We start from the raw sequence: 24,949 nt of genomic DNA, 5'->3' as shown, positions 1-24,949 counted from the left end.
TTGCAAACTACTTCCCAAGCTTTTAGTCCAGTGCCCTGCACACAGTAAGCGCTCAATAAATACGATTGAATGAATGTTGCCAACTACTTCCCAAGCGCTTAGTCCAGTGCTCTGCCCACAGTAAGCGCTCAAAAAATACGATTGAATGAATGAATGTTGCCAACTACTTCCCAAGCTTTTAGTCCAGGGCCCTGCACACAGTAAGCACTCAAAAAATACGATTGAATGAATGAATGTTGCCAACTACTTCCCAAGCTTTTAGTCCAGTGCCCTGCACACAGTAAGCGCTCAGTAAATACGATTGAATGAATGTTGCCAACTTGTACTTCCCAAGCGCTTAGTAGAGTGCTCTGCCCACAGTAAGCGCTCAAAAAATACGATTGAATGAATGAATGTTGCCAACGACTTCCCGAGCTTTTAGTCCAGTGCCCTGCACACAGTAAGCGCTCAATAAATATGATTGAATGAATGAATGTTGCCAACTTGTACTTCCCAAGCGCTTAGCACAGTGCTCTGCACACAGTAAGCGCTCAATCAATACGATTGAATGAGTGAATGAATGTTGCCAACTTGTACTTCCCAAGCGCTTCGTACAGTGCTCTGCACACAGTAAGCGCTCAATAAATATGATTGAATGAATGTTGCCAATTTGTACTTCCCAAGCGCTTAGCACAGTGCCCTGCACACAGTAAGCTCTCCATAAATACGATTGAATGAATGTTGCCAACTTGTACTTCCCAAGCGTTTAGTCGAGTGCTCTGCCCACAGTAAGCGCTCAAAAAATACGATTGAATGAATGAATGAATGTTGCCAACTACTTCCCAAGCGCTTCGTGCAGTGCTCTGCACACAGTAAGCGCTCAATTAATGTGATTGAATGAATGAATGTTGCCAACTTGTACTTCCCAAGCGCTTCGTACAGTGCTCTGCACACAGTAAGCGCTCAATCAATATGATTGATTGAATGAATCAATGTTGCCAACTTGTACTTCCCAAGCCCTTCGTCCAGTGCTCTGCACACAGTAAGCGCTCCATCAACACGATTGAATGAATGAATGAATGTTGCCAACTACTTCCCGAGCGCTTCGTCCAGTGCTCTGCACACAGTAGGCGCTCCATCAATATGATTGAATGAATGAATGAATGTTGCAAACAACTTTCCAAGCGCTTCGTGCAGTGCTCTGCACACAGTAAGCGCTCAATAAATGATTGAATGAATGAATGTTGCCAACTTGTACTTCCCAAGCGCTTAGCACAGTGCTGTGCACACAGTAAGCTCTCAATAAATACGACTGAATGATTGAATGAATGTTGCAAACTACTTCCCAAGCGCTTAGTCCGGTGCTCTGCACACAGTAAGCGCTCAATAAATACGATTGAATGAATGAATGTTACAAACTACTTCCCAAGAGCTTCGTACAGTGCTCTGCACACAGTAAGCGCTCAATAAATGATTGAATGAATGAATGTTGCCAACTTGTACTTCCCAAGCGCTTAGCACAGTGCCCTGCACACAGTAAGCTCTCCATAAATACGATTGAATGAATGTTGCCAACTTGTACTTCCCAAGCGCTTAGTAGAGTGCTCTGCCCACAGTAAGCGCTCAAAAAATACGATTGAATGAATGAATGAATGTTGCCAACTACTTCCCAAGCGCTTCGTACAGTGCTCTGCACACAGTAAGCGCTCAATCAACACGATTGAATGAATGAATGAATGAATGTTGCCAACTACTTCCCAAGCGCTTCGTCCAGTGCTCTGCACACAGTAAGCGCTCCATCAATATGATTGAATGAATGAATGAATGTTGCCAACTACTTCCCAAGCGCTTAGTAGAGTGCTCTGCACACAGTAAGCGCTCAATACATACGACTGAATGAATGAATGTTGCAAACTACTTCCCAAGCGCTTAGTACAGTGCTCTGCCCACAGTAAGCGCTCAATAAAGACGATTGAATGAATGATTGACTGACTAGTAAGGCGGGAATACATGAGGCGCGCTGATTGGCCGTCCGCCTGATTGACGGGCCCACGCACCAATCAGAGCGCCCCGCGCCGCGCAATCCCACTGCGCCGGGAGTGGGGGGGGGATCTCGGCCTGTTCCATTAGGGTCCGTCCGGCGGAGGGGGGGGGATCTTTCCGAGAGAGGCGGTTAAAAGTGGGAAAACTGGGATGCAGATTTCCAATAAATGGATGAGAAGTCGTTATAAATGATGGATAAATCGTTCTCCATCTATAGAATCGGATTTGGCGGGGGAGGAGGGGGGGGATGTAGTTGGTGGAGGGGGTGGCGTCCCTTGGTGGGAGATGGTTTGGGCGGAGCGCTGGGGACAGCACCGAGGGGCCGCTTCCATCCCTCTCCCCATTCCCAATCCTTTTCCCTATCCCATTCCCGATCCCGATTCCCCGCCCGGCCCCGGCTCCGAGGCGGGGGTGAGCAGCGGGACGAGCCCCACAACTCCTCCGGGGGCCGGGGGGTGGGCCCAGGACAGCACTGGGGTGGACGCCCCCCCCCAAAAAGGCGCTCACTACGTGCCCAGCACTGCTCTAAGCGCTGGGGAGGATGCAGGGTGATCAGGTTGGCCCACGTGGCGCCCACAGTCTTCATCCCCATTGGACAGATGAGGTCACTGAGGCCTAGAGAATAGTAATAATAATAATAATAATAATACTGGCATTTGTTAAGCGCTTACTAGGTGCCAAGCACTGTTCTAAGCGCTGGGGAGGATGCAGGGTGATCAGGTTGGCCCACGTGGCGCCCACAGTCTTCATCCCCATTGGACAGATGAGGTCACTGAGGCCTAGAGAATAGTAATAATAATAATAATAATGGCATTTGTTAAGCGCTTACTAGGTGCCAAGCACTGTTCTAAGCGCTGGGGAGGATGCAGGGTGATCGGGTTGTCCCACGTGGCGCCCACAGTCTTCACAGATGAAGTCACTGAGGCCCAGAGAAGAGTAATAATAATAATAATGGTGGCATTTGTTAAGCGCTTACTAGGTGCCCAGCACTGTTCTAAGCGCTGGGGAGGATGCACAGATGAGGTCACTGAGGCCCAGAGAATAGTAATGATAGTAATAATGGTGGCATTTGTTAAGCGCTTACTAGGTGCCCAGCACTGTTCTAAGTGCTGGGGAGGATGCACAGATGAGGTCACTGAGGCCCAGAGAAGAGTAATAATGATGGTATTTGTTAAGCGCTTACTAGGTGCCCAGCACTGTTCTAAGCGCTGGGGAGGATGCACAGATGAGGTCGCTGAGGCCCAGAGAAGAGTAATAATAATGGCATTTGTTAAGCGCTTACTAGGTACCAAGCACTGTTGTAAGTGCTGGGGAGGATGCAGGGTGATCAGGTTGTCCCACATGGGGCTCACAGTCTTCACAGATGAAGTCACTGAGGCCCAGAGAATAGTAATAATAATAATAATAATAATAATAATAATAATAATAATAATGGCATTTGTTAAGCGCTTACTAGGTGCCCAGCACTGTTGTAAGCGCTGGGGAGGATGCACAGATGAGGTCACTGAGGCCCAGAGAATAGTAATAATAATGGCAAATGTTAAGCGCTTATTAGGTGCCAAGCACTGTTGTAAGCGCTGGGGAGGATGCAGGGTGATCAGGTTGTCCCATGTGGGGTGCCCAGTCTTCACAGATGAAGTCACTGAGGCCTAGAGAATAGTAATAATAATAATAATGGTGGCATTTCTTAAGCGCTTACTAGGTGCCCAGCACTGTTCTAAGCGCTGGGGAGGATGCACAGATGAGGTCGCTGAGGCCCAGAGAATAGTAATAATAATGGCATTTGTTAAGCGCTTAGTAGGTGCCAAGCACTGTTGTAAGCGCTGGGGAGGATGCACAGATGAGGTCACTGAGGCCCAGAGAATAGTAATAATAATGGCATTTGTTAAGCGCTTAGTAGGTGCCAAGCACTGTTGTAAGCACTGGGGAGGATGCACAGATGAGGTCACTGAGGCCCAGAGAATAGTAATAATAATAATGGCATTTGTTAAGCGCTTACTAGGTGCCAAGCACTGTTGTAAGCGCTGGGGAGGATGCAGGGTGATCAGGTTGTCCCACGTGGCGCGCACAGTCTTCACAGATGAAGTCACTGAGGCCCAGAGAATAGTAATAATAATAATAATGGCATTTGTTAAGCGCTTACTACGTGCCAAGCACTGTTCTAAGCGCTGGGGAGGATGCAGGGTGATCAGGTTGTCCCACATGGGGCTCCCAGTCTTCACAGGTGAGGTCACTGAGGCCCAGAGAATAGTAATAATAATAATAATGGGATTTGTTAAGCACTTACTATGTGCCAAGTACTGTTCCAAGCGCTGGGGAGGTTGCAAGGTGATCAGGTTGTCCCACGGGGGGTTCATAGTCTTCATCCCCATTTTACAGATGAGGTCACTGAGGCCCAGAGAATAATAATAATGATGATGGCATTTGTTAAGCACTTACTATAGGCCAAGCACTGTTGTAAGCGCTGGGGAGGATGCAAGGTGATCAGGTTGTCCCACGTGGGGCTCATAGTCGTCATCCCCATTTGACAGAGGAGCAAACTGAGGCACAGAGGATAATAATAATGATGGCATTTGTTAAGCACTTACTACTACTACTACTACTACGAATAATAATAATAATAATGATGGTATTTGTTAAGCACTTACTACGTGTGAAGCACTGTTCTAAGCGCTGGGGAGGTTACAAGGTGATCAGGTTGTCCCATGGGAGGCTCACAGTTTTAATCCCCATTTTACAGCTGAGGTAACTGAGGCCCAGAGAAGTGAAGTGACTTGTCCAAAGTCACACAGCTGACAGTTGGCAGAGCCAAGATTTGAACCCACGACCTCTGACTCCAAAGCCCGGGCTCTTTCCACTGAGCCACGCTGTACTATGTGCCAAGCACTGTGCTAAGCACTGGGACGGATGCAAGATGATCAGGTTGGCCCACGTGGGGCTCACAGTCTTTATCCCCACTTTAATAATAATAATAATGATGGCATTTGTTAAGCGCTTACTATGTGCGAAGCACTGTTCTAAGCACTGGGGAGGATACAAGGTGATCAGGTTGTTCCACGTGGGGCTCACAGTCTTAATCCCCGTTTTGCAGATGAGGGTACTGAGGCCCAGAGAAGTGAAGTGACTTGCCCAAAGTCACACAGCTGACAGTTGGCGGAGGCGGCATTTGAACCCACGACCTGTGACTCCAAAGCCCGGGCGCTTTCCACTGAGCCCCGCTGCCCCTGCTCACGTTAGGCACCAAGCCTTGATGACTTGGCCCAGCCCCACAGGGAACCATCGCTCTCCCTCCCTGGTGCCCAGCCAGGCCGCAGACAGACCTCCCCACCCCACAGGGCCAGAGGGGTTCGTTCATTCACTCAATCCTATTTATTGAGCGCTTACTGTGTACAGAGCACTGTACTAAGCGCCTGGAGAGTACAATTAGAGAAGCGGCGTGGCTCAGTGAAAATAGCATGGCCTTGGAAGTCAGAGGGCATGGGTTCTAATTCCGTTTCCGTCGCTTGAGCCCACTGTTGGGTAGGGACTGTCTCTATATGTTGCCAGCTTGTACTTCCCAAGCGCTTAGTCCAGTGCTCTGCACACAGTAAGCGCTCAATAAATACGATTGATTGTCAGCTGTGTGACTTTGGGAAAGTCACTTCACTTCTCTGAGCCTCAGTGACCTCATCTGGAAAATGGGGATTAAGACTGTGAGCCCCACCTGGGACAACCTGATCACCTTGTATCCCCCCACCCAGCGCTTAGAACAGTGCTTGGCACATAGTAAGCGCTTAACAAATGCCATCATTATCATTATCTTTACAATTTGGCAACGGATACAGGCAGTCCCTACCCAACAATGGGCGCTCAGTCTAGAAAGCGCTAGGGTAGATACAAGGTGATCAGGTTGTCCCACGTGGGGCTCACAGTCTTAATCCCCATTTTACAGATGAGGGAACTGAGGCACAGAGAAGTGAAGTGACTTGCCCAGAGTCACACAGCTGACAAGTGGCAGAGCCGGGATTAGAACCCAAGACCTCTGACTCCCGAGCCCCTGCTCTTTCCACTAAGACAGGCTGCTTCTCACAGGTTCTGCTCCTGTGGGCAGTGACACGTGTCTGCTTAGAACAGTGCCTTGCACATAGTAAGCGCTTAATAAATGCCATTATTATTATTATTACCAACTCTGTTATCTATTGGGCTCTCCCAAGCGCTTAGTACAGTGCCCTGAAAGATGGATTCATTCAATTGTATTTATTGCTAATCATCTACGAGGAAGGGACACCACTCACTCGACAGAATATTTTCCCATCTGAATCTCTGTTGCCCAATTGTACTTTCCAAGCGCTTAGTACAGTGCTTGGCACACAGTAAGCGCTCAATAAATACGATTGAGTGAAGCACTTGCAGGACCCAGGCTCTGTAGATAGTAGATGGGCAAAGCACTGTACTGATAAGGCCCTCCCACCGTATTTTGTTTGTTTTCTTCGAATGGTACTTGTTAAGCGCTTACTATGTGCCAGGCACTGTACTAAGCGCTGTACAAGCAAGTCGGGTTGGACACGGTCCCTGTCTCACATGGGGCTCCCAAGCCTCGACCCCCATTTTCCAGACGAGGTCACTGAGGCACAGAGAAGTGAAGTGACTTGCCCAAGGTCACACAGCAGACAAGTGGCGGAGCTGGGATTAGAACCCATGACCTTCTGACTCCCAAGCAGGCTCTCTGTCATCATCAATCGTATTTATTTAGCGCTTACTATGTGCAGAGCACTGTACTAAGCGATGCCTTGCTGCTTCTCATCTCCATTATATATCGAACGCTCCCAAGTGCTCAGTACAGTGCTTGGGGCACAGCGGGCTCTCGATAAATACCGCTGGACGATTGATTTACTGATGAAGCCCTTCCATTTCCCAGGCTTTTTGACCAGCACTCAATCACAATAGTTATTATCGCGGTATTTAAGCGCTTACTATGTGCCCAGCACTGAACTAATCACCTAATGGACTGGTAGAAATTCGACGAGCTCCCGCCCAACAGGACAGGGGGCCGGGGATTTTCATCATTTGGGGAGAGTTTAGGGAAATGCCTCGGATCTATCGCCCACAGATCATCATCATCATCATCAATCGTATTTATTGAGCGCTTACTATGTGCAGAGCACCGTGCTAAGCGCTTGGGAAGTACAAATTGGCAACGTATAGAGACAGTCCCTACCCGACAGTGGGCTCACAGTCTAAAAGGATCAAAGATCAAACCAAAGATCAAACCAGCTCCCGTAAATTGGAAGGTCCCACTAGTAGACGACGAGCTCCCGCCCGGATTTTCATCATTTGGGGAGGAGTTTAGGGAAATGCCTCGGATCTATCGCCCACAGATCATCATCATCATCATCAATCGTATTTATTGAGCGCTTACTGTGTGCAGAGCACTGTACTAAGCGCTTGGGAAGTACAAATTGGCAACGTATAGAGACAGTCCCTACCCAACAGTGGGCTCACAGTCTAAAAGGATCAAAGATCAAACCAAAGATCAAACCAGCTCCCGTAAATTGGAAGGTCCCACTAGTAGACGACGAGCTCCCGCCCGGATTTTCATCATTTGAGGGAGGAGTTTAGGAAAATGTCTCGGATCTATCGCCCACAGATCATCATCATCATCATCAATCGTATTTATTGAGCGCTTACTGTGTGCAGAGCACTGTACTAAGCGCTTGGGAAGTACAAATTGGCAACGTATAGAGACAGTCCCTACCCAACAGTGGGCTCACAGTCTAAAAGGATCAAAGATCAAACCACAGATCAAACCAGCTCCTGTAAATTGGAAGGTCCCACTAGTAGAACAACCTGAATTTATGCCGTGTCTTTTTATGGCATTCGTTAAGCATTTTTACCATATGTCAAACACTGTTCTAAGCGCTGGGGTAGGTGCAAGTTAATAAGGTCTGCCTCGCCCGGGGCTCGCAGAGTAAATCTAAATTACACCGTTGTTGAGAGGGTCCTGCGCGGTTTTCCGATCGATAGATGTGCTTGTCTTGCTTCGGTATTCAGGTGGAAGGATCTGTTTGTCTCCTTTCATTACCAGGGACCGTCGTACACATCATGGACATCGAATGCGCCCGACTTTTACCTCACGTGTGTTCCGTTCTTGCGGATCCAAGGTGGCCTGGGGCAGATGACACTTGCTTGGAGAAACTACTGGACTGGTTTAAAACAGTATTAGAAGCAGGTAACTTTGGGGTTGGCTGTCTCTTGTTCCTCTCCCCCTCGTCCCCCTCTCCATCCCCCCCTTCTTACCTCCTTCCCTTCCCCACAGCACCTGTATGTATGTATATATGTTTGTGCACATTTATTGCTCTATTATTTGTACATATCTATTCTATTTATTTCATTTTGTTAGTACGTTTGGTTTTGTTCTCTGTCTCCCCCTTTTAGACTGTGAGCCCACCGTTGGGTAGGGACTGTCTCTATATGTTGCCAATTTGTGCTCCCCAAGCGCTTAGTACAGTGCTCTGCACATAGTAAGCGCTCAATAAATATGATTGATCGGTGAGCCGCTGATTTTGCCGCTACAGGAGTATTTAGAGAGTTGTGAGTGGGTTGAAATAAATGAATGAATGTGGACGCTGCACCGGGGGTGATTCCAAGCAGTTCGGCAGAAGCAGCTGAATCTGTGGGACAGAAACGAAATGCTCGCCGGACTCCTTTTCAGTTTGTCGAAGGTGACGAATCCAGTTGTGGATAGACTTGCTATCAATCAATCAATCAATCAATCGTATTTATTGAGCACTTACTATGTGCAGAGCGCCTGGGAAGTACAAATTGGCAACGCATAGAGACAGTCCCTACCCAACAGTGGGCTCACAGTCTAAAAGGGGGAGACAGAGAACAGAACCAAACATACAACAAAATAAAATAAATAGGATAGAAATGTACAAGTAAAATAAATAAATAAATAAATAGAGTAATAAATATGTACAACCATATATACATATATACAGGTGCTGTGGGGAAGGGAAGGAGGTAAGATGGGGGGATGGAGAGGGGGATGAGGGGGAGAGGAGGGAAGGGGCTCAGTCTGGGAAGGCCTCCTGGAGGAGGTGAGCTCTCAGCAGGGCCTTAACGTCGCAAGCCAAAGAAGAGCTCCGAGAGGGAGGTTGGGTGTGATCCCATCCCGTGACTGATGTTTCTTCCGCAGAATCTAGCCTGGTGGTGTTGCAAGAGAACCCGTGCCTAACAGAGCTGCTTCTCCATGTGCTGAAACAACAGGATGCGAGGTGCAGCATCCTCTCGTTCAGTCTGCGGCTCGCAGGGATGTTTGCGGCCTCAGAGAGCTGTTTCCAATACTTTCAGGTGAGTTTCTGGACCTTTGGGCATGCCATACGATCGCACAATCCGATCCAATCAGTAGTCTGTCCTGATTGAAACACCGTTATGATCCATGTCCTCAAGAACTTCATAGACCAGACCAGTGTGACCAGCAAAGCACCTGATTTAAAACAGGGCTTCTAAACTCAGGTTTCCCACAGCACAGGGATTCTGAGTTTGTAAGTGGGAAAGACGTATTTCCCAAAAGGGATTTGGGGGGAACTGGCATCGAACGTGTCCAGTGTGACTGCTGGAACCAAAGGGATTCCGATGCAGGGGGTTGGCGGTGGGGGGAGGAAGGGAGATGGAATAAATAAAGAAAAGGACATCATTCATTTATGCAGTCGCATTTAGAGTGCTTACTGTATGCAAAGCTCTGTATTAAGTGCTTGGGAGAGTACGCTACAACAATAAACGGACACATTCCGTGCCCACAACGAGCGTTCAGTCTAGAGGACGAGCTTATCGATGAGGTGTGTCGCACCCATCTCTCATTAAGTCCCTGCACCTCTTCCAAATGGTGTCGGTTAGAGAAATGAGGACTTCAGAATCCGGACGGAGACGCTTTTAGAGAAATTAACGGTAGTTTGTGACCAGTGGTGTGGGGATCAGAAACCATCTGTAGAGCCTCTGGTTTGGGAGGGAGGAGAGCTTCAAAAATGGGATTAAAAGCAGCGTGGTCTAGTGGAAAGGGGGCTTGAGTGTCAGAGGGCTTGAGTAATAATAATAATAATAATGACATCTATTAAGCGCTTACTATGTGCAAAGCACTGTTCTAAGCGCTGGGGAGGTTACAAGGGGATCAGGTTGTCCCACGGGGGGCTCCCAGTCTTAATCCCCATTTTACAGATGAGGTAACTGAGGCCCAGAGAAGTGAAGTGACTTGCCCAAGGTCACACAGCAGACATGTGGCGGAGCTGGGATTCGAACCCCTGATCTCTGACTCCAAAGCCCGGGCTCTTTCCACTGAGCCATGCTGCTTCTCTAATCCCTACTCTGCCACTTGCCTGCTGAATGACCCTGGGCAGGTCACTTCATTTCTCTGTGCCTCTGTTTCCCCATCTGCAGAATGAGAATTCAATACCTGTTCTCCCTCACTCTTACATTTTGAACCCCGTGGGTAAGACTGAGACCGTGTTGTCTGATCTGATTGTTTTGTATCTACCCTGGTGCTTAGTACAGTGCTTGGCACATAATAATAATGGTGCTTACTATGTGCAAAGCAGTGTTCTAAGCCCTGGGGAGGATACAAGGTGATCGGGTTGTCCCACGGGGGGCTCACAGTCTTAATCCCCATTTTACAGATGAGGGAACTGAGGCACAGAGAAGCTCAGTGATTTGCCCAAAGTCACACAGCTGACAATTGGCGGAGCGGGGATTTGAACACTGGACATAGTAAGCATTTAACAAATGCCCCAATTATTGTTAGTGTCTTTTAAAAGGGGTAGGCTGAGAAAGATTCCCTTTCCAGGACTTGATAGAATAGAGTAGTACAGGCAGCCCTCCTGATAGCTTCAGTTCATCAAAGTTGACAGCAACCCTAATCCTGTTGTTCACTAGGTTTGACCCAACCCTTAATTTGTAATTTCCAGCATCTGCTCATTTCTTTCTTCATGTAGGGCCTATAATCTCTCTTAATAGTCATTTTGGCATTTGGGGTAGATGCCATTGTTAGAGACAATGGATGTATTAGGTCACCTAAATTAATCAGAATCGCAGAATTCCTCTGCCCCACAGCCCAGTTTCTAGATTGGATCCCCGAATAGGGGTGAAACAATGAACAGTTGTTCAATTGATATTCATTAATTATCAAATATCAACTGATATTAATACGAACAATTTAAGGGAAGGAAAAGGCCACTTGGGTACCCTTCTTCAAGTTCCATTAACCCATCAGGGCTTGGACATCCAAGCATAGTGTAGAGAAGTGTTCGTAGATCTTTCGTGTCCGTTATTATTACAGATGCCCCTGTGTAGTTTAGCCATCACATTTAATCCTTCATCATTAAGTAAAGGACATGTGCTTTGAAGAAAAGAAAAGGAATGTGATGTGCAAAACATTATCTTAGAAGCACAACCTATAATGGAGATAGATGTAAAAGCAGCGTGACATAGTGGAAAGAGCGTGGGCTTGGGAGTCGGAGGTCTTGAGTTCTAATCCTAGCTCTGCCACTTGTCAGCTGTGTGCCTTTGGGCAAGTCACTTAACTTCTCTGTGCCCTCAGTTACCTCATCTGTAAAATGGGGATGGAGACTGTGAACCCCACGTGGGACAACCTGCTAGTCTCGTATCTACCCCAGTGCTTAGAACAGTGTTTGGCACATAGTAAGCGGTTAACAAATACCATCATCATTATCATCATCATCAATCGTATTTATTGAGCGCTTACCGTGTGCAGAGCACTGGACTAAGCGCTTGGGAAGTCCAAGTTGGCAACATATAGAGACAGTCCCTACCCAACAGTGGGCTCACAGTCTAAAAGGGGGAGACAGAGAACAAAACCAAACATACTAACAAAATAAAATAGACTAGATATGTACACGTAAAATAGAGTAATAAATATGTACAAACATATATACATATATACAGGTGCTGTGGGGAAGGGAAGGAGGTAAGATGGAGGGATGGAGAGGGGGACGAGGGGGAGAGGAAGGAAGGGGCTCAGTCTGGGAAGGCCTCCTGGAGGAGGTGAGCATTATCATTATATACATCTGAGGGAATGGCTGTTTTGCAGTGAAGTTTAACGCACTTTATAGTTCCCTTCCCCAAAGCTTCTCTCTACCTGTAAGAAGGTAAAGTTAGCCGTGGAAGGGCAGTTTGCAGTTTGGTTTGTGTAAATAGGTGATGATGATGATGATGATGATGGCATTTATTAAGCGCTTACTATGTGCAAAGCACTGTTCTAAGCGCTGGGGGAGGTACCAGGTGATCAGATTGTCCCACGGGGGGCTCACAGTCTTCCTAGTTCATAGTACAGTATGTTTACTATACTATGTAATGTTTACGTTTACTATATATGAAGCACTGTTCTAAGCGCTGGGGGGGATACAAGGTGATCAGGTTGTCCCATGAGGTGCTCCTCTTCAGAGTGAGAGGTGCATTTGTGTTCTCTCAGCCACGATAAAGACAGTTTTCGGGGTTGCTGAAGCCAGCAGGTTGTCAAGGGGCCACACCTCAATTTCGCGCATGCTCCTGCGATTTCGGGGCTGACCGTCTCGTCTTTGCTCCGGTTTTCGAGTCAGCAGGGGGACCTGCTCGTCAGCCTCTTCGGAGCGCCGGGGCCGCTCGGCAGGCCCGCCTGGGATGACCCCTCCGTCCGCAGCGGCTGGATTCAAGGCGTGCGCAGCATGGTCCGGCATCCCAGCGCCCTGCCTTTCCTCTGCGACTCTGGTGAGTCCGCCGTCGCTCCTTGAGAGCTTGAAGTGGGGTCCGGTCGTGTCCCCGAGAGCGAGCGGCTCGTGAGAGGACGGCTGTTTGAACTGGAAGGGCGCTGCATGAGTTGTAGTAATTAGCGGAGGGCCGTACACCTAGTTCTATGGGATTAAGCGCGTTCGAGGGGTCAAACACCGTTGGAAGCGCTGGGGTAGGTGCAAGTTAATTAGGTCGGACACAGTCCCCGTCTCGCAAGGGGTTCACAGTCCAAGAAGGAGGGAGAACAGGTATTTAATCCCCTTTTTACAGCTGAGAGGAAATTGAGGCCCAGAGAAGCCAGGTGACTTACCCAAGATCACACAGCAAGCAGTTAGCAGAGCTGAGATTAGAACCCAGGTCCTCTGACGCCCAGGCTTGTCATCATCATCATCATCAATCATATTTATTGAGCGCTTACTGTGTGCAGAGCACTGCACTAAGCGCTTGGGAAGTCCAAATTGGCAACATATAGAGACAGTCCCTACCCAACAGTGGGCTCACAGTCTAAAAGGGGGAGACAGAGAACAAAACCAAACATACTAACAAAATAAAATAAATAGAATAGATAGGTACAAATAAAATAAATAAATAGAGTAAAAAATATGTACAAACATATATACAGGTGCTGTGGGGAAGGGAAGGAGGTAAGATGGGGGGGATGGAGAGGGGGACGAGGGGGAGAGGAAGGAAGGGGAGGGGGAGAGGAAGAGCTACTCTCTTCACTAGGCCACACTGCTTCTGTTGAACGTATTTAGCAGTAAAAAGGAATGTGATGTGCAAAACATTACCTAAGTATCTGACGATACTTAGACTCTAGACTGTAAGCTCGTTATGGACAGGGAACGTGTCTGCTAATTCTTTTGTACTGAAATGGTAGCCAGATGGGACCTCTGGGCCTTATTTTTGGCCCACCCACGCCAAAGACACTCCAGGTGTCTTTAAGACGCTGGGATACCTGGACTCGGCTGCAGGAGGCTGGGAGCGTTGTGGGAGAAAAGGAAACGGCCATTCACTCCCAAGAGTAGGATGAGGGAGAAGGGGTTTCCCAATGAAAAATTTAGAGTCAAACAATAGTCGATGGCAAGATCCGGAAAGGTAGTGAAGTGGATTGCCTCCGTAGAGCAGAATTAGGACAGTTGTATAAAACAATCAAATTGTATAAACTTTAGGATTTCAAAGTAGAAATCCAAGGTGTTATAAAATTCCTAGGCTGCCACTTCTCGAGGTAATGGCAGTATGTGGGTACATGAGAAATTGCATCATTAATTAACAATTTGGTTCTCCACCTATCTTGTGCTGTTTATATTGTTGAAATGCTTTTCTTTCCCTTTTTAACCCAGTAATTCCAGTATTTATGCCTCCAGTTTTCACAGAGAAGCCAGAGATTAGGACCCTATTTATTGGTTTCAGTTTAACATTCTCTTGTTTTTCTTTGTTGTTTTTTTTTCCTCCTCCCTCCTCCCCTCTTGCCTTGCACTCAGGCGCAATCGACGTGATCTTCTCATTGCAGGGAGATCCCAGCCTTTTTGTTGCTTCAGCTGCCAGTCAGCTTCTAGTTCACATCCTGGGCTTCTCCATGCAGTCAGCAACATCCGAACCTCCCAGCCAGCAAGACGCCGACTGGCCAGTATGCGTTCAGATGATCACGGGTCACGTAGAAGAATCGCTACGCTCCAGCGCTTCGTCCCGGATCACACAAGCGTTGAATATGCTAAGCACGATGTTTGGGCGCTGTCACGATCCATGGACGGAAGTACTGTGGTTGAGGATGAATCCACTGGTGGTGTCTCTGCTGGAGAAACAGCCTCCCCCAGCCCCTCATTCTCTGGTGGATCTGTTCCTTAGCGTGGCACGGTAAAAGCTTTAAGAGTTAGGCACCCCGGGCCCTCGTAAATACGATTAAAATTGACCAGTTGCAGCGGCCGAACCCACCCCCGTGAGCTTCAGCTAGTGAACCACCCTCACCTGGGCATCTTCAGCAGGAAGCTCTAGGCTGAGGTGGTAACCTCAGAAAAAACCTGCCAGAAAATGAAACTTCCAAATTTTTTTTTTAAGTGAACATAATTGAAAGCTCTGGCTCGAAAATTGAAATACTTTTTATCCATTCAAAATAAGGATCTCTGGATACAGGAGATTTTAAAAAAAATGTGTTTTACTCATCTCTGTAGAGAGAGAATGAGTTAGGCTCTCCTCTCTTTCTCTCCTTGCAGCTCTCCTGTGTTTAGTCACTCAGAATGTGACCTGTGGCCATCGGCAACACGAGCCCTGAGCCGTTTACACCCCACACAAGCGGGACCGTTGGCATTAGGGATCCTGAACCTCAAAGAGTGGTAATGATTATGTGGTTTATTCTTCTTATATCCTTTTATCTAACGGAGTTCCTCACAGTGCGAATCCAGGGTCTAGAGAGTGACCACTCCTGCTTTAGTGGGAAGCGTGACAGAGTTTGCACTCTCCCTCAGACAACGAATTTCGGGAAGGTGACGGGGAATTTTCACATTTAAGTAATCCAAGGATGAGCGACAAAAGTAAATCAAAAGACCAGAAAATTCATCCTCTCTGGGAAGTGCTGGAGGAAGGGATTTCTAACTTCAACAAGAGAAAACTTAAAGGATGACAAGTCTAATGAAGTACATAAAGTGTCATCACAAGGAGGAAGCTGACAAGGTGTTCTGCATCTCTTCGGAGGTGTGAACAACAATAAATGGAAAGTGTTTGGCTAGACTTAGGAAGAAGGTTTTACTTATAAGGACAGTGTCTTGGACTGGTTGTGGAGGGAGCCCTCCATTCCAGGAGGGCTTAAAAACAATAATAATAATTGTGGCATTTGTTTAGGGTTCGCTTTGTGCCAAGCACTGCACTAGGTGTTGGGATAGAGGTGGGGTGATCAGGCAGGGATACAGTCCCTGTCTATATGGGGCTCAGTCTAATGGGGTGGGAGAACAGATACTTCACCCCCATTGTACAGATGAGGAAACAGGCACGGGAATGCCAAGTAAATTGTCCAAAATCAGATAGCAGGCAAGTGGCAGAGCCAGGGTTAGAACTCAGTTCCTCTGACTCTTGGGCCCAGGCCCTTTCCACTCGGTCACACTAGGTCATCAGTCTTGGGTGGTTTAGGCATTTACTAACCTGGGGTGAACCAGATAATTTCTTCAGGACCCTTCCCGTTCTGTAATACCAAATTGTTCCGAGGTCATTCATTCAACGGTCGGTGACAGAGTATATTTTTAGTTGTCGTTTTGTTTCTGAAAGCCCATCGTCATTGAAGAGCCAAGCCCTTAGTGTCCTCCTTCAGCCACTGGCCTGTGTTTTGAAAGCCACCGCTCAGCCGTCTGGTTACTCAGGTATGCTCTGAGGGGAAGCGGACATAGAATACTCTGGGAGGCAGATGTAGCCAGAAGGGCAAAAAATGCACCGCAATGGCAGACTGGCAGATAATGGGAAAGATTTGGGGGAAACGCAATGTCGTGGAATTTGAAATATCAGAACAAGCCAGACCATATCATTCAGGTTACATTACATGCATATTGAGAAGGGCATACTTTCAGAAGTGCTGCTGGAAAGCCTTTGGGCTAATAATGATAATTGTGGTATTGAAGCACTTAACACGTGCAAAGCACTGGCACCAAGTTTATGTACTAAGCCCTGGGGAAGATGCAATATTAACAGATCCGACAGAGTCCCTGTACTCCATGGGGGTACATCCAGTCTGATGAGGGAGAGTGACCCTCAATTTACAGATGAGGAAATCAAGGCCCAGCCAAGTGAAGTGACTTGCCTGAGGTCACACAGCAGGTAGGTCTCCTGGCTCCCAGTCCCATACTCTTCTCAGAAGGCCACAAAGCCACAGGGGGATGTTGGGAATGAATCCGAGAAGGTGGGATTTTAGGAGGGCCCCGAAGGTGGGGAAGGCTGTGGTTGGGAAGGGTGTTTCCGGCCCAGGGAATTGTGTGAGCAAGGAGGAGGGGGCAGGTGAGCAGAGGGAACGGTTAGAAGGTGAGCGGAAAAGGAATGAAGAATAATTTCAAGTGTGTGAGATGGAGAAACTTGTGGAGCACCTTAAAGTCGAGGGTTAGGGGTTTCTGTTGAGGTGGAGGAAGATGGGCAGCCACTTGAGGTTTCAGGGGAGTGGAGAAAGGTAAGGAGGTGGATGGACCTTTGATTTGACTTGGTAATGATATTTCCTTTAGATCTGATTTCAGTTTTTGATTCAACAAGAACCTGGGATAAACTACTTTATCTGTGCGTTGATTCCCTGGTCTGTTCAAAGGGATTGTACCTGCCTCTTCTCTGAGGTACAGTGACGGTAATGCTCTTTGAGATAAGTTAGTCTCAAGCTTTTTATGATAAGGGGTGGCGTACTTTTCACAGGGGCAGTGTACACTTCTGCCTTCTCTTTTGGGTCAGGAACAATGGCCATCTTTCAATCTTAGCTGATGGTGTTTTCCTTTCCTCCCCACCCAAGGTTTCCTGGATGAGACTGTGTGTGATCCCACTGATACACTTCTTTCCTCCAAGTCAGCTTGTGCCGGTCTCTTGTGTCAAACTCTGGCTCACCTGGAAGAACTCCAGCCCCTGGTATGAGATTCAGGGAATTGGTTCATAAAAAAGGGGTAAAGATTCATGTTTACGATAAAATCCACATTTGTGCCAGAAAGCGCTAATAGGAACTTTCTCCTGCCTACTTCAGGCCCACTTGACAGGGGACTGGCCTCAGGTCCTCTTGCTAAATGCAACGGTGACAATCTTACAGTTCTGCAGTGGCCTAGCAGCCCCAGCTTCCAGTGTGGGAGGCAGGCTCTGTGGGATCCTCATCGGTTGCTTCAGAGTTCAGAGGTCGGCGCTTGATTTCCTGGGAACTCTTTCTCAGGGAGCAAGTAAGTGAGCTTTTCCTCTTCATTACCCGGCTAAACACACCTCCCTTCTTCTGTGACCCTGCTGGACTTGAACCCAAACGTAATCCTTTTGCTCACCCCTTACCTCCGCCTGAGTCACAGATCCCCAAGTGACTTTTGTTGAGTTTCTTCTCTGCTTTTTATCATCTGGTAGCCAGCAAGAATTGGGCTGAGTGATCGGAAGTGCGAGAAGGCACTTGGTTAAGACTGCACCATCTTACGACGGTGTGATTGGGGGGAGGGAGGATCTGGCCCGTTGATCCGTTTCTAACTTAATTGTCTCTTTTAGGCCCCAATGATTTGGTGAGACAAGTGTTTGACATTCTTCTTGTGTACCTCAAGAGTCCAGATTCCAGCCCTACAGTAAGTGCAGGATATAAGGACAGAGCTAAGGGGAAAAAGAATCCAGAAAACTCTGGATTCTGGTAGGGTGGTTATGTGGGCAGCTTTCTCGAGCAAACTAGTTGCAGACCAAACTCAGACACAGTCTACAAAACACACTTCTTTAGTGTTAAAGAATCTCTCCTACCAACAGCTCTGAAAAGAAAGTACAAGAGCACATGCCACCGGGGATTTAATGTTGACCCCTTTCTGGGTTTTCCAAGGCAAATTAAGCTGGAGCCATGAAGCAATAGAGAGCAGAATATAGTATAAATTCACTATTCCCCTGAAGAGCAGTCCTGAAGCTACATATCCATGTGGGGGATATTAAAATGGCAGGGGCGGGGGGAGTAGAAATAGGTTTCCAAGAGTCTTCTGCATCATTAATTTGTGGGGCCAGGGTTCACTCCAGAAGACTACTGCACAGCAGCTCTTTTGGCCTTGTTGCTTCTTGAAACATCTTTGGCTGAAACAGCTTTCCATTTGGTGCCAAATGGAAAGGTTTCAAAATAGAAAAAAAACCAAGTGAAAGATTCTACATTTGGGCTAGGAAACTGGAACAGAGGTTCTAGAATTGTCTTCAGCCCCACCTCATTTTCACAGAAGACGCGGCGGGGAGCGTGGCCGACCGGAAAGAGCACGGGGCTGGGAGACGGGAGATCCGGGTTGTAGCCACCGAGCCGGCCATGAGACCTTAGGCAAATCACTTGTTCTCCCTGGAGCTCGGTTTCCTCCGCTGTAAAACGGGGATTGTGAGCCCTGTGCGGGGCAGGGATTGCATGGGATCTGATTATCTTGTATCTCCCGCAGCGTTTAGCACAGAGGGAGAGCTTAAATGCTGTAAGAATTTGAGGTGGGAAGGGATACGTTAAGGTCTGATTCAGAAAAAAATGACCTGTCTGTAGGCACTTGGGTGGGCTTTGTACGAATTGGCATTTATTCTCCCTCTGCCTTTCCGATCTTCCGTCCCTCACTGCCAGATCCAGTTCCTTCCGCTTATAAGGGGAAGCGAGAGCCCCCGCTTCACTTCCAAACCACAACTGAAAACCAGCTGCACAGGGGAGGCCCCTGGAAGTGCAGCGTAAAACAGCAGAACAGCATGTCCCTTGGAGTCTCTGGTACAGCCACACTTTCCCCTCTTCTAGGTCCTGAAGAAGGCATTTCAAGCCACACTCAAATGGCTCCTCAGTGTGTCGGAAACCTCCTCCTCCAGCAACCTCTGCCCACAGACTCAACATTTCCTCAGAGGTAAAGAACCGGTTCGTCGTTCGTGGGGCCGGGACCTACAGAGTTGAGTAGTGCCGAATGATATCAGCCCACCTGCTTGACCAGTACCACCCACTTTGAATTCCGGGAGGTGTGGACTGGGCCGGCGTGGGGTTTAAAGGGGCGGCGATCCGAAAAGGCGGAAGGGGTGAGGGTTCTGGCGGGGGTCTAGAGCTGTCTCACCCCCAGGATCCCGTCCTCCAGCGTGGGTTCTTCTCCTTGCAGCTCTCTTCCCGGTGCTGCAGAAGCGCCTGTGCAGCCCTTGCTGGGAGGTGAGGGACTCGGGGCTGGAATTCCTCACCCACCTCACCAAACACTGGGGAGGTAAGTGCCAAGGGGACGTTTAACCTTTCGATGCCAAGTGGCGTTTCCGCAGCGGGACGTTTAGCCCGAAGTGCACGTTGAGCCCGCTCTGAAAAATCAGCCCTTGGACTGAGGTTTCACCCGGTTTAGCCTCAAGCCCCACGGAGCTGCATGCCGGGGCCAGCCGCCGCGCAACTTGGCTTCCGGGCAGCTGAGCCCGCCGTCCGGAGGGAGTGTCCGTGAGGGTCAAGAGCCTGTTTGCGTTGGAAGCCGCGTGGGCGGGTGGCCCAGTAAGCCCCTGTGCCCCTGGCTGGCTGTGTATTTACAGAGCAGGCTGGATTCAGACAAGCCGTCCTGTCTTCGGAGGTACCGGAGCTGGCAGAAGCGCTGCTCCGAGACCCGGAGAGTTACGTGCGCGCGAGTGCCGTGACCGCCGCGGGGCAGCTGGCCCTCAGAAACCTGCATTCCAACCCCACTGGCACCGGGTTCGGAAAGGATGAAAAGGTAAGCGCCATCCAAGCGAAGCACAGGGAGACCTCGCCTAGCCCACAGACATCCAGCCCACCCCAGCTGAATGGCCGCTTGTTTCTCCTCACCTCGTTGCAGAAGCAGCGCGGTCCAGTAGATAGAGCGCGGATCTGGGATTCAGAAGGACCTGGGTTCTAATCCCGGCTCCGCCGCACATCTGCCGGGTGACCTTGGGCAAGTCACTTAAATCCTCTGGGCCTCAGTTACCTCATCTGGAAAATAGGGATTAAGACTGCGAGCCCGTGTGGTGCCAGGACTGTGTCCAACCTTGGCTCGGTGGAAAGAGCACGGGCTTTGGAGTCAGGGGTTTGAATCCCAGCTCTGCCAGTTGTCAGCTGTGTGACCTTGGGCAAGTCACTTAACTTCTCTGTGCCTCAGTTCCCTCATCTGTAAAATGGGGATTAAGGCTGTGAGCCCCCCCATGAGACAACCTGATCTTGTAACCTTCCCAGCGCTTAGAACAGTGCTTTGCACATAGTAAGCGCTTAATAAATGCCATTATTAGAGAAGCAGCGTGGCTCAGTGGAGAAGAGCACGGGCTTTGGAGTCAGAGGTCACGGGTTCAAACCCCGGCTCTGCCGATTGTCAGCTGTGTGACTTTGGGCAAGTCACTTCACTTCTCTGGGCCTCAGTTCCCTCATCTGTAAAATGGGGATTGAGACTGTGAGCCCCACATGGGACAACCTGATCGCCTTGTAACCTCCCCAGCGCTTAGAACAGTGCTTTGCACATAGTAAGTGCTTAATAAATGCCATCATTATTATTATTACTCCAGCGCTTAGAACAGTGCTTGGCACATAGTAGGTGCTTAACAAATACCATCATTATTATTAAGTTGCTGGCCAGTGTCAGCTGGGAAGCGACAGTGGGTGGTACCAGGGCTGTTCTGTTGCTGTCTATAAACCAGACCACTTAGCAGGAATCTGCTCCAGGGCCTCCGACCAGGTTGGCTGTTAGCCTAAGCCGATCTCTGACTGGACTGTCCCCGATCTTGTACAAATAGGGTACCAGAAGCCTCTGGCCCCGGCATTTTATTTGAAACGCCCCGTCTCCCTCCCCTTCAGCCCCCGTGGTGTTCCTGTTTACGGGGAGGGGGATGCGGCAGCTCCCGAAGTAAAGGAGGGCGTTTGGGGTCGGCCTGCCCACCTGGAAAGCATGCTGGGGTTGTGGACAGAGCATGGCTTCTAATCCCAGCTCCACCTCTTGTCCGCTGTGACTTTGGGCAAGTCACCTGCGCCTCAAAAGGACCTCATCTGTAAAACGGGGATCGAGACTCTGAGCCCCACGTGGGCTCCTTTTAGACTGTGAGCCCACTGTTGGGGAGGGACTGTCTCTATATGTTGCCAGTTTGTTCTTCCCAAGCGCTTAGTACAGTGCTCTGCACACAGTAAGCGCTCAATAAATACGATTGATGATGATGATGACAGGGACTGTGTCCATCTCGATTTACTTGTATCCACCCCAGCGCTTAGTACAGTGCCTGGCACAGAGGAAGCGCTCAACAACTACCATTATTATCATTCTCTAGAATCTGCCAGTTTCTTCAAGGAGGTCTTTTTGTGACCTATCAGGTACCCTGCATCGTGTTCATAATGTAACTTACGCTGCTCATTTTAGAAAAACCTGGTGCTGGAGCTCCTGGACATCCTCTCGGCCGACTCGGAAGGTTTCCCTAGGAGGGCCGTGATTCAGGTCTTCACCGAGTGGCTGAGGGAAGGCCACGCTGACGTGGCCAAGGACGCCGAGCCGTTTGTTACCCAGGTGCTCCAGATCGTGAGCCGTGACTTGGATTGGGAGGTTAAAGTTCACGGACTGGAACTGGCCCTGGTCTTCGTCGTCCAGACCCTCGGGCCGCGCGAGGCCGACTGCCCGTATGCCGCCGCGACATCCTCCGCCGTCCCCTCCGTCCCGATCGCTCGCTCGCTGCAGCCGCTCTGCCGCGCGAGGCTGTTTGAGTTTGCGTTCGGCGCCTTGTGTGACTGTGACAGGCCCGTGGCGCGGAAGGCCTGCGATCTCCTCCTCTTCCTGAAAACGAAACTGGCTCTCCACCCGCCAGGCCACGAAGGGAAGGAAGCCACAGCCGCAGCTCTGGACACCCGTGGCTTAGCCTGGCTTGAAGCAACTTTGAGGGGGTGGAGGTCGGGTGAGCAGGCTCCGGCGGGAGGGGATGCCACCAGAATTGGTCCCCAAGAGCCGGACGGCGTGCTGGCTATCTTGGGGACGATGGACCTGGAGGGTCTGCGAGGGACGCTAGCCGAGAGCAGCGACCACATCGAGAAAAGTCCCCAGTCCCTCTTGCAGGACATGTTAGCCACCATGGGGGCTGATGAGGAAAATGAGGCCGATTGCTATTAACCACCGCAGGAAATAGCCTCTCCCATGCTGAGCAAACAGTAGTCAAGCCTCCCCACAGCCAGGTGCAAGCCACGTTCCAGTTGCTCGCAGCTAGGAGAGGCGGGACTCCAGCCGGATCCCCGGAGTAAGCCCACCGTCCTGCTGCCGCAGGGAAGCTTCAGACTCAGACTTTACACAAGCCATGAACTGAACCTTCCTGCAGAAGAGGAAGGAAGCACCTCCAAGGCAGGGACCAAAGGGAAGAGAATTAAAAAAAAACGCCAGAAAGATGCAAAAATCCCAAAGTGTAAAAATTTTCGACTTTTGCCATCGAAATAATTCTTTTGAAAACAAAATAAGGTCTTATTACGTATAACTGCATTGCTGTCAAAAGCACAAGACTTGCCCTTCTCGATCCAGTTTGCATCGATGACTTTCTTGATCGAGATTCATCTTCACGGGTAATGGTGTGGGGCTCATAAAAGGCCATAGGTGCGAAGAAGTGCATCTGGGGAGGGGTCGCGACCTCTGAACTTACGGAATACCTCCTGTGGGGAAGTGCTGCCTCCCAAAAAGCTCAGGACTGTATCTCTGTACCTAGGAGCAGAGGTGCACGTTAGCACACTTTCATTTTGTTACATTGTAGTACTGCAAGCTGGAAGAAGCTATGTCCTCTTTTTTTTTTTTTTCCAGCCCCCGGAGGGAGTTGGGAAGTAGAGAAGCAAATCAGATTAATGCTGTTGATTAGTACAGGCATCTTTGATATTGGGCAATATTAAATCGTGTTCTTGTGTTCATTAAACCCTTGTTTCCAGCCAGATTTAACACAACTCCCTTGGGGCAGAGAAATGAGCCTAAGTGCTCCCTCCCTCCTCAGGACTGGGGGGGATCTGGGTTGCGGGGGAGAGGCGGGGAGCCACCACATGAAGCACAATCAATCAATCAATCAATCAATCAATCGTATTTATTGAGCGCTTACTATGTGCAGAGCACTGTACTAAGCGCTTGGGAAGTACAAATTGGCATCACATAGAGACAGTCCCTACCCGATAGTGGGCTCACAGTCTAAAAGGGGGAGACAGAGAACAGAACCAAACATACCAACAAAATAAAATAAGTAGGATAGAAATGTACAAGTAAAATAAATAAATAAATAAATAAACAGAGTAATAACACAACCAAAGCTAGTTATCTGTTCTAAGTCCTGAGCATCTGAGCAGAGTCATCTGGCTTCGACCACCTCTTCCTCTAGGAGCCAGGCGTAGGGATAGCTCGAAAGAGTTCAGAGAAAAAAGGCGTCTCCTCCCCAATGACATAAGCATTCTAAAGCAGTACTGAATTTAAATGCATAAAGTTGGCAAAGCCATACAGCTGCAGCAGGGCTTCTTTGCCCACAGCCCTTCCCAGGCCCAGGATTAACCCTCAGCTGTTGTTACATGTTCCATCTCCCCGCAACCCTATACCAGAGATGCAGTGTCCTTGGGGAGCCAGGTAGAGATTCTCCTCTTTGCTATACTATCTGAAAGTGGATGTGGCCAGACTTCTTTCTAAAACACTAGAAACATCATTTTGAGTGGCTGTTGGCGGTACTTAGGGTAATCCCAACTATTGTAAAACGGGCCCTTGTGCTCTACTTCTGTTCTTGGAATAGGTTTTTTGTCTTGAGCCATAGGTAGAGGGTTGGGGTTCCCTTCCCCAGGTAGAAGCCACAACTCAAGAACCTAATGCATTCTTTCCTCACGCTCATGAAGGTGGGGAAGACTGACTGTGCCCGGCTCCAGTGCGGCCCAGCCACGGAGGTTGTAGGAAGTGGGGTGCCCCATAACACCCAAATGGTATCCGGGTTTAACCGGGATCACGTACCACCACTCTCACCCCACCCGCTCCCTTCTAACTCTCCCCTCTGAGCTATAAGGAGGCAACAGATGAACTAGAGTTGCTCCCTTCCCACCCCCAAGATGAGTCACTTAATACCTCCGTGCCTCAGTTTCCTCATCTGTAAAATGGAGAATCAATACCTGTTCTCCCACCTCCTTAACGTTTGAGTACCATGGTGGGGCAGAGACTTTGTCTGACCTGGTGATCTTGTATCTACCTCAGCACTTAGTACACTGCTTGGCATCTAGTAAGCGCTTAAATATACCAGTTATTATTACCAGTTACATATTGAGAGAGAAATTGAGGTTATTCATTCCCAGCACCTTCCTTGGAGCTATCAAGCATCTTTAAGATACACTATCCATGGACCCCTTTGATTCACCTAGGGATAAAGACCTAGATCTCCAGAGAACTTTCACTTTGTACTTTGAAGATGGCAATCTTGCATAACAGGCCTCTACCGTCTTCACACCCCAGGCTGAAGCCCTGCTGCGAACTAACAGCTATCATTTTTCCTGCTACTTCCACTTGTGAGGTTGGCCTCCGGCACTGCCCAGAGACGACGGCTTTCACGCCCTAGT

At 48.9% G+C, this 24,949-nt stretch overlaps 1 protein-coding gene and 1 pseudogene across 1 annotated transcript; one reads left to right on the top strand and one right to left on the bottom strand.

The window, feature by feature from the left end:
- The first annotated feature begins 2,373 nt into the window (after positions 1-2,373).
- BRAT1 (BRCA1 associated ATM activator 1) lies at positions 2,374-23,292 on the top strand. The gene is made up of 14 exons (XM_038762873.1): positions 2,374-2,433; positions 8,087-8,230; positions 9,200-9,354; positions 12,612-12,759; positions 14,262-14,634; positions 14,991-15,110; positions 16,036-16,127; positions 17,249-17,361; positions 17,474-17,660; positions 17,968-18,041; positions 19,205-19,307; positions 19,551-19,649; positions 19,957-20,132; positions 21,774-23,292. The coding sequence occupies exons 2-14, from the start codon at positions 8,104-8,106 to the stop codon at positions 22,509-22,511; spliced, it is 2,505 nt and encodes an 834-aa protein (XP_038618801.1). The 5' UTR covers positions 2,374-2,433; positions 8,087-8,103; the 3' UTR covers positions 22,512-23,292.
- LOC119942140 overlaps positions 22,946-24,949 on the bottom strand; it is a 31,615-nt pseudogene continuing 29,611 nt past the window's right edge.

This window comes from Tachyglossus aculeatus, chromosome 21 (assembly GCF_015852505.1).
Source record: "Tachyglossus aculeatus isolate mTacAcu1 chromosome 21, mTacAcu1.pri, whole genome shotgun sequence".
NCBI classification, from domain to species: domain Eukaryota; kingdom Metazoa; phylum Chordata; class Mammalia; order Monotremata; family Tachyglossidae; genus Tachyglossus; species Tachyglossus aculeatus.
The sequence above is the reverse complement of the archived record's forward strand: the minus strand, read 5'-3'. Positions and strand labels throughout refer to the sequence as shown.

Bases quoted from the DNA above. Each gene is read 5' to 3' on its own strand.
- BRAT1 (XM_038762873.1), top strand. From the start codon at position 8,104: ATGGACATCGAATGCGCCCGACTTTTACCTCACGTGTGTTCCGTTCTT. The intron at 17,661-17,967 runs GTAAGTGAGCTT...TGTCTCTTTTAG, and splicing joins AACTCTTTCTCAGGGAGCAA to GCCCCAATGATTTGGTGAGA. The intron at 19,308-19,550 runs GTAAAGAACCGG...TTCTCCTTGCAG, and splicing joins GACTCAACATTTCCTCAGAG to CTCTCTTCCCGGTGCTGCAG.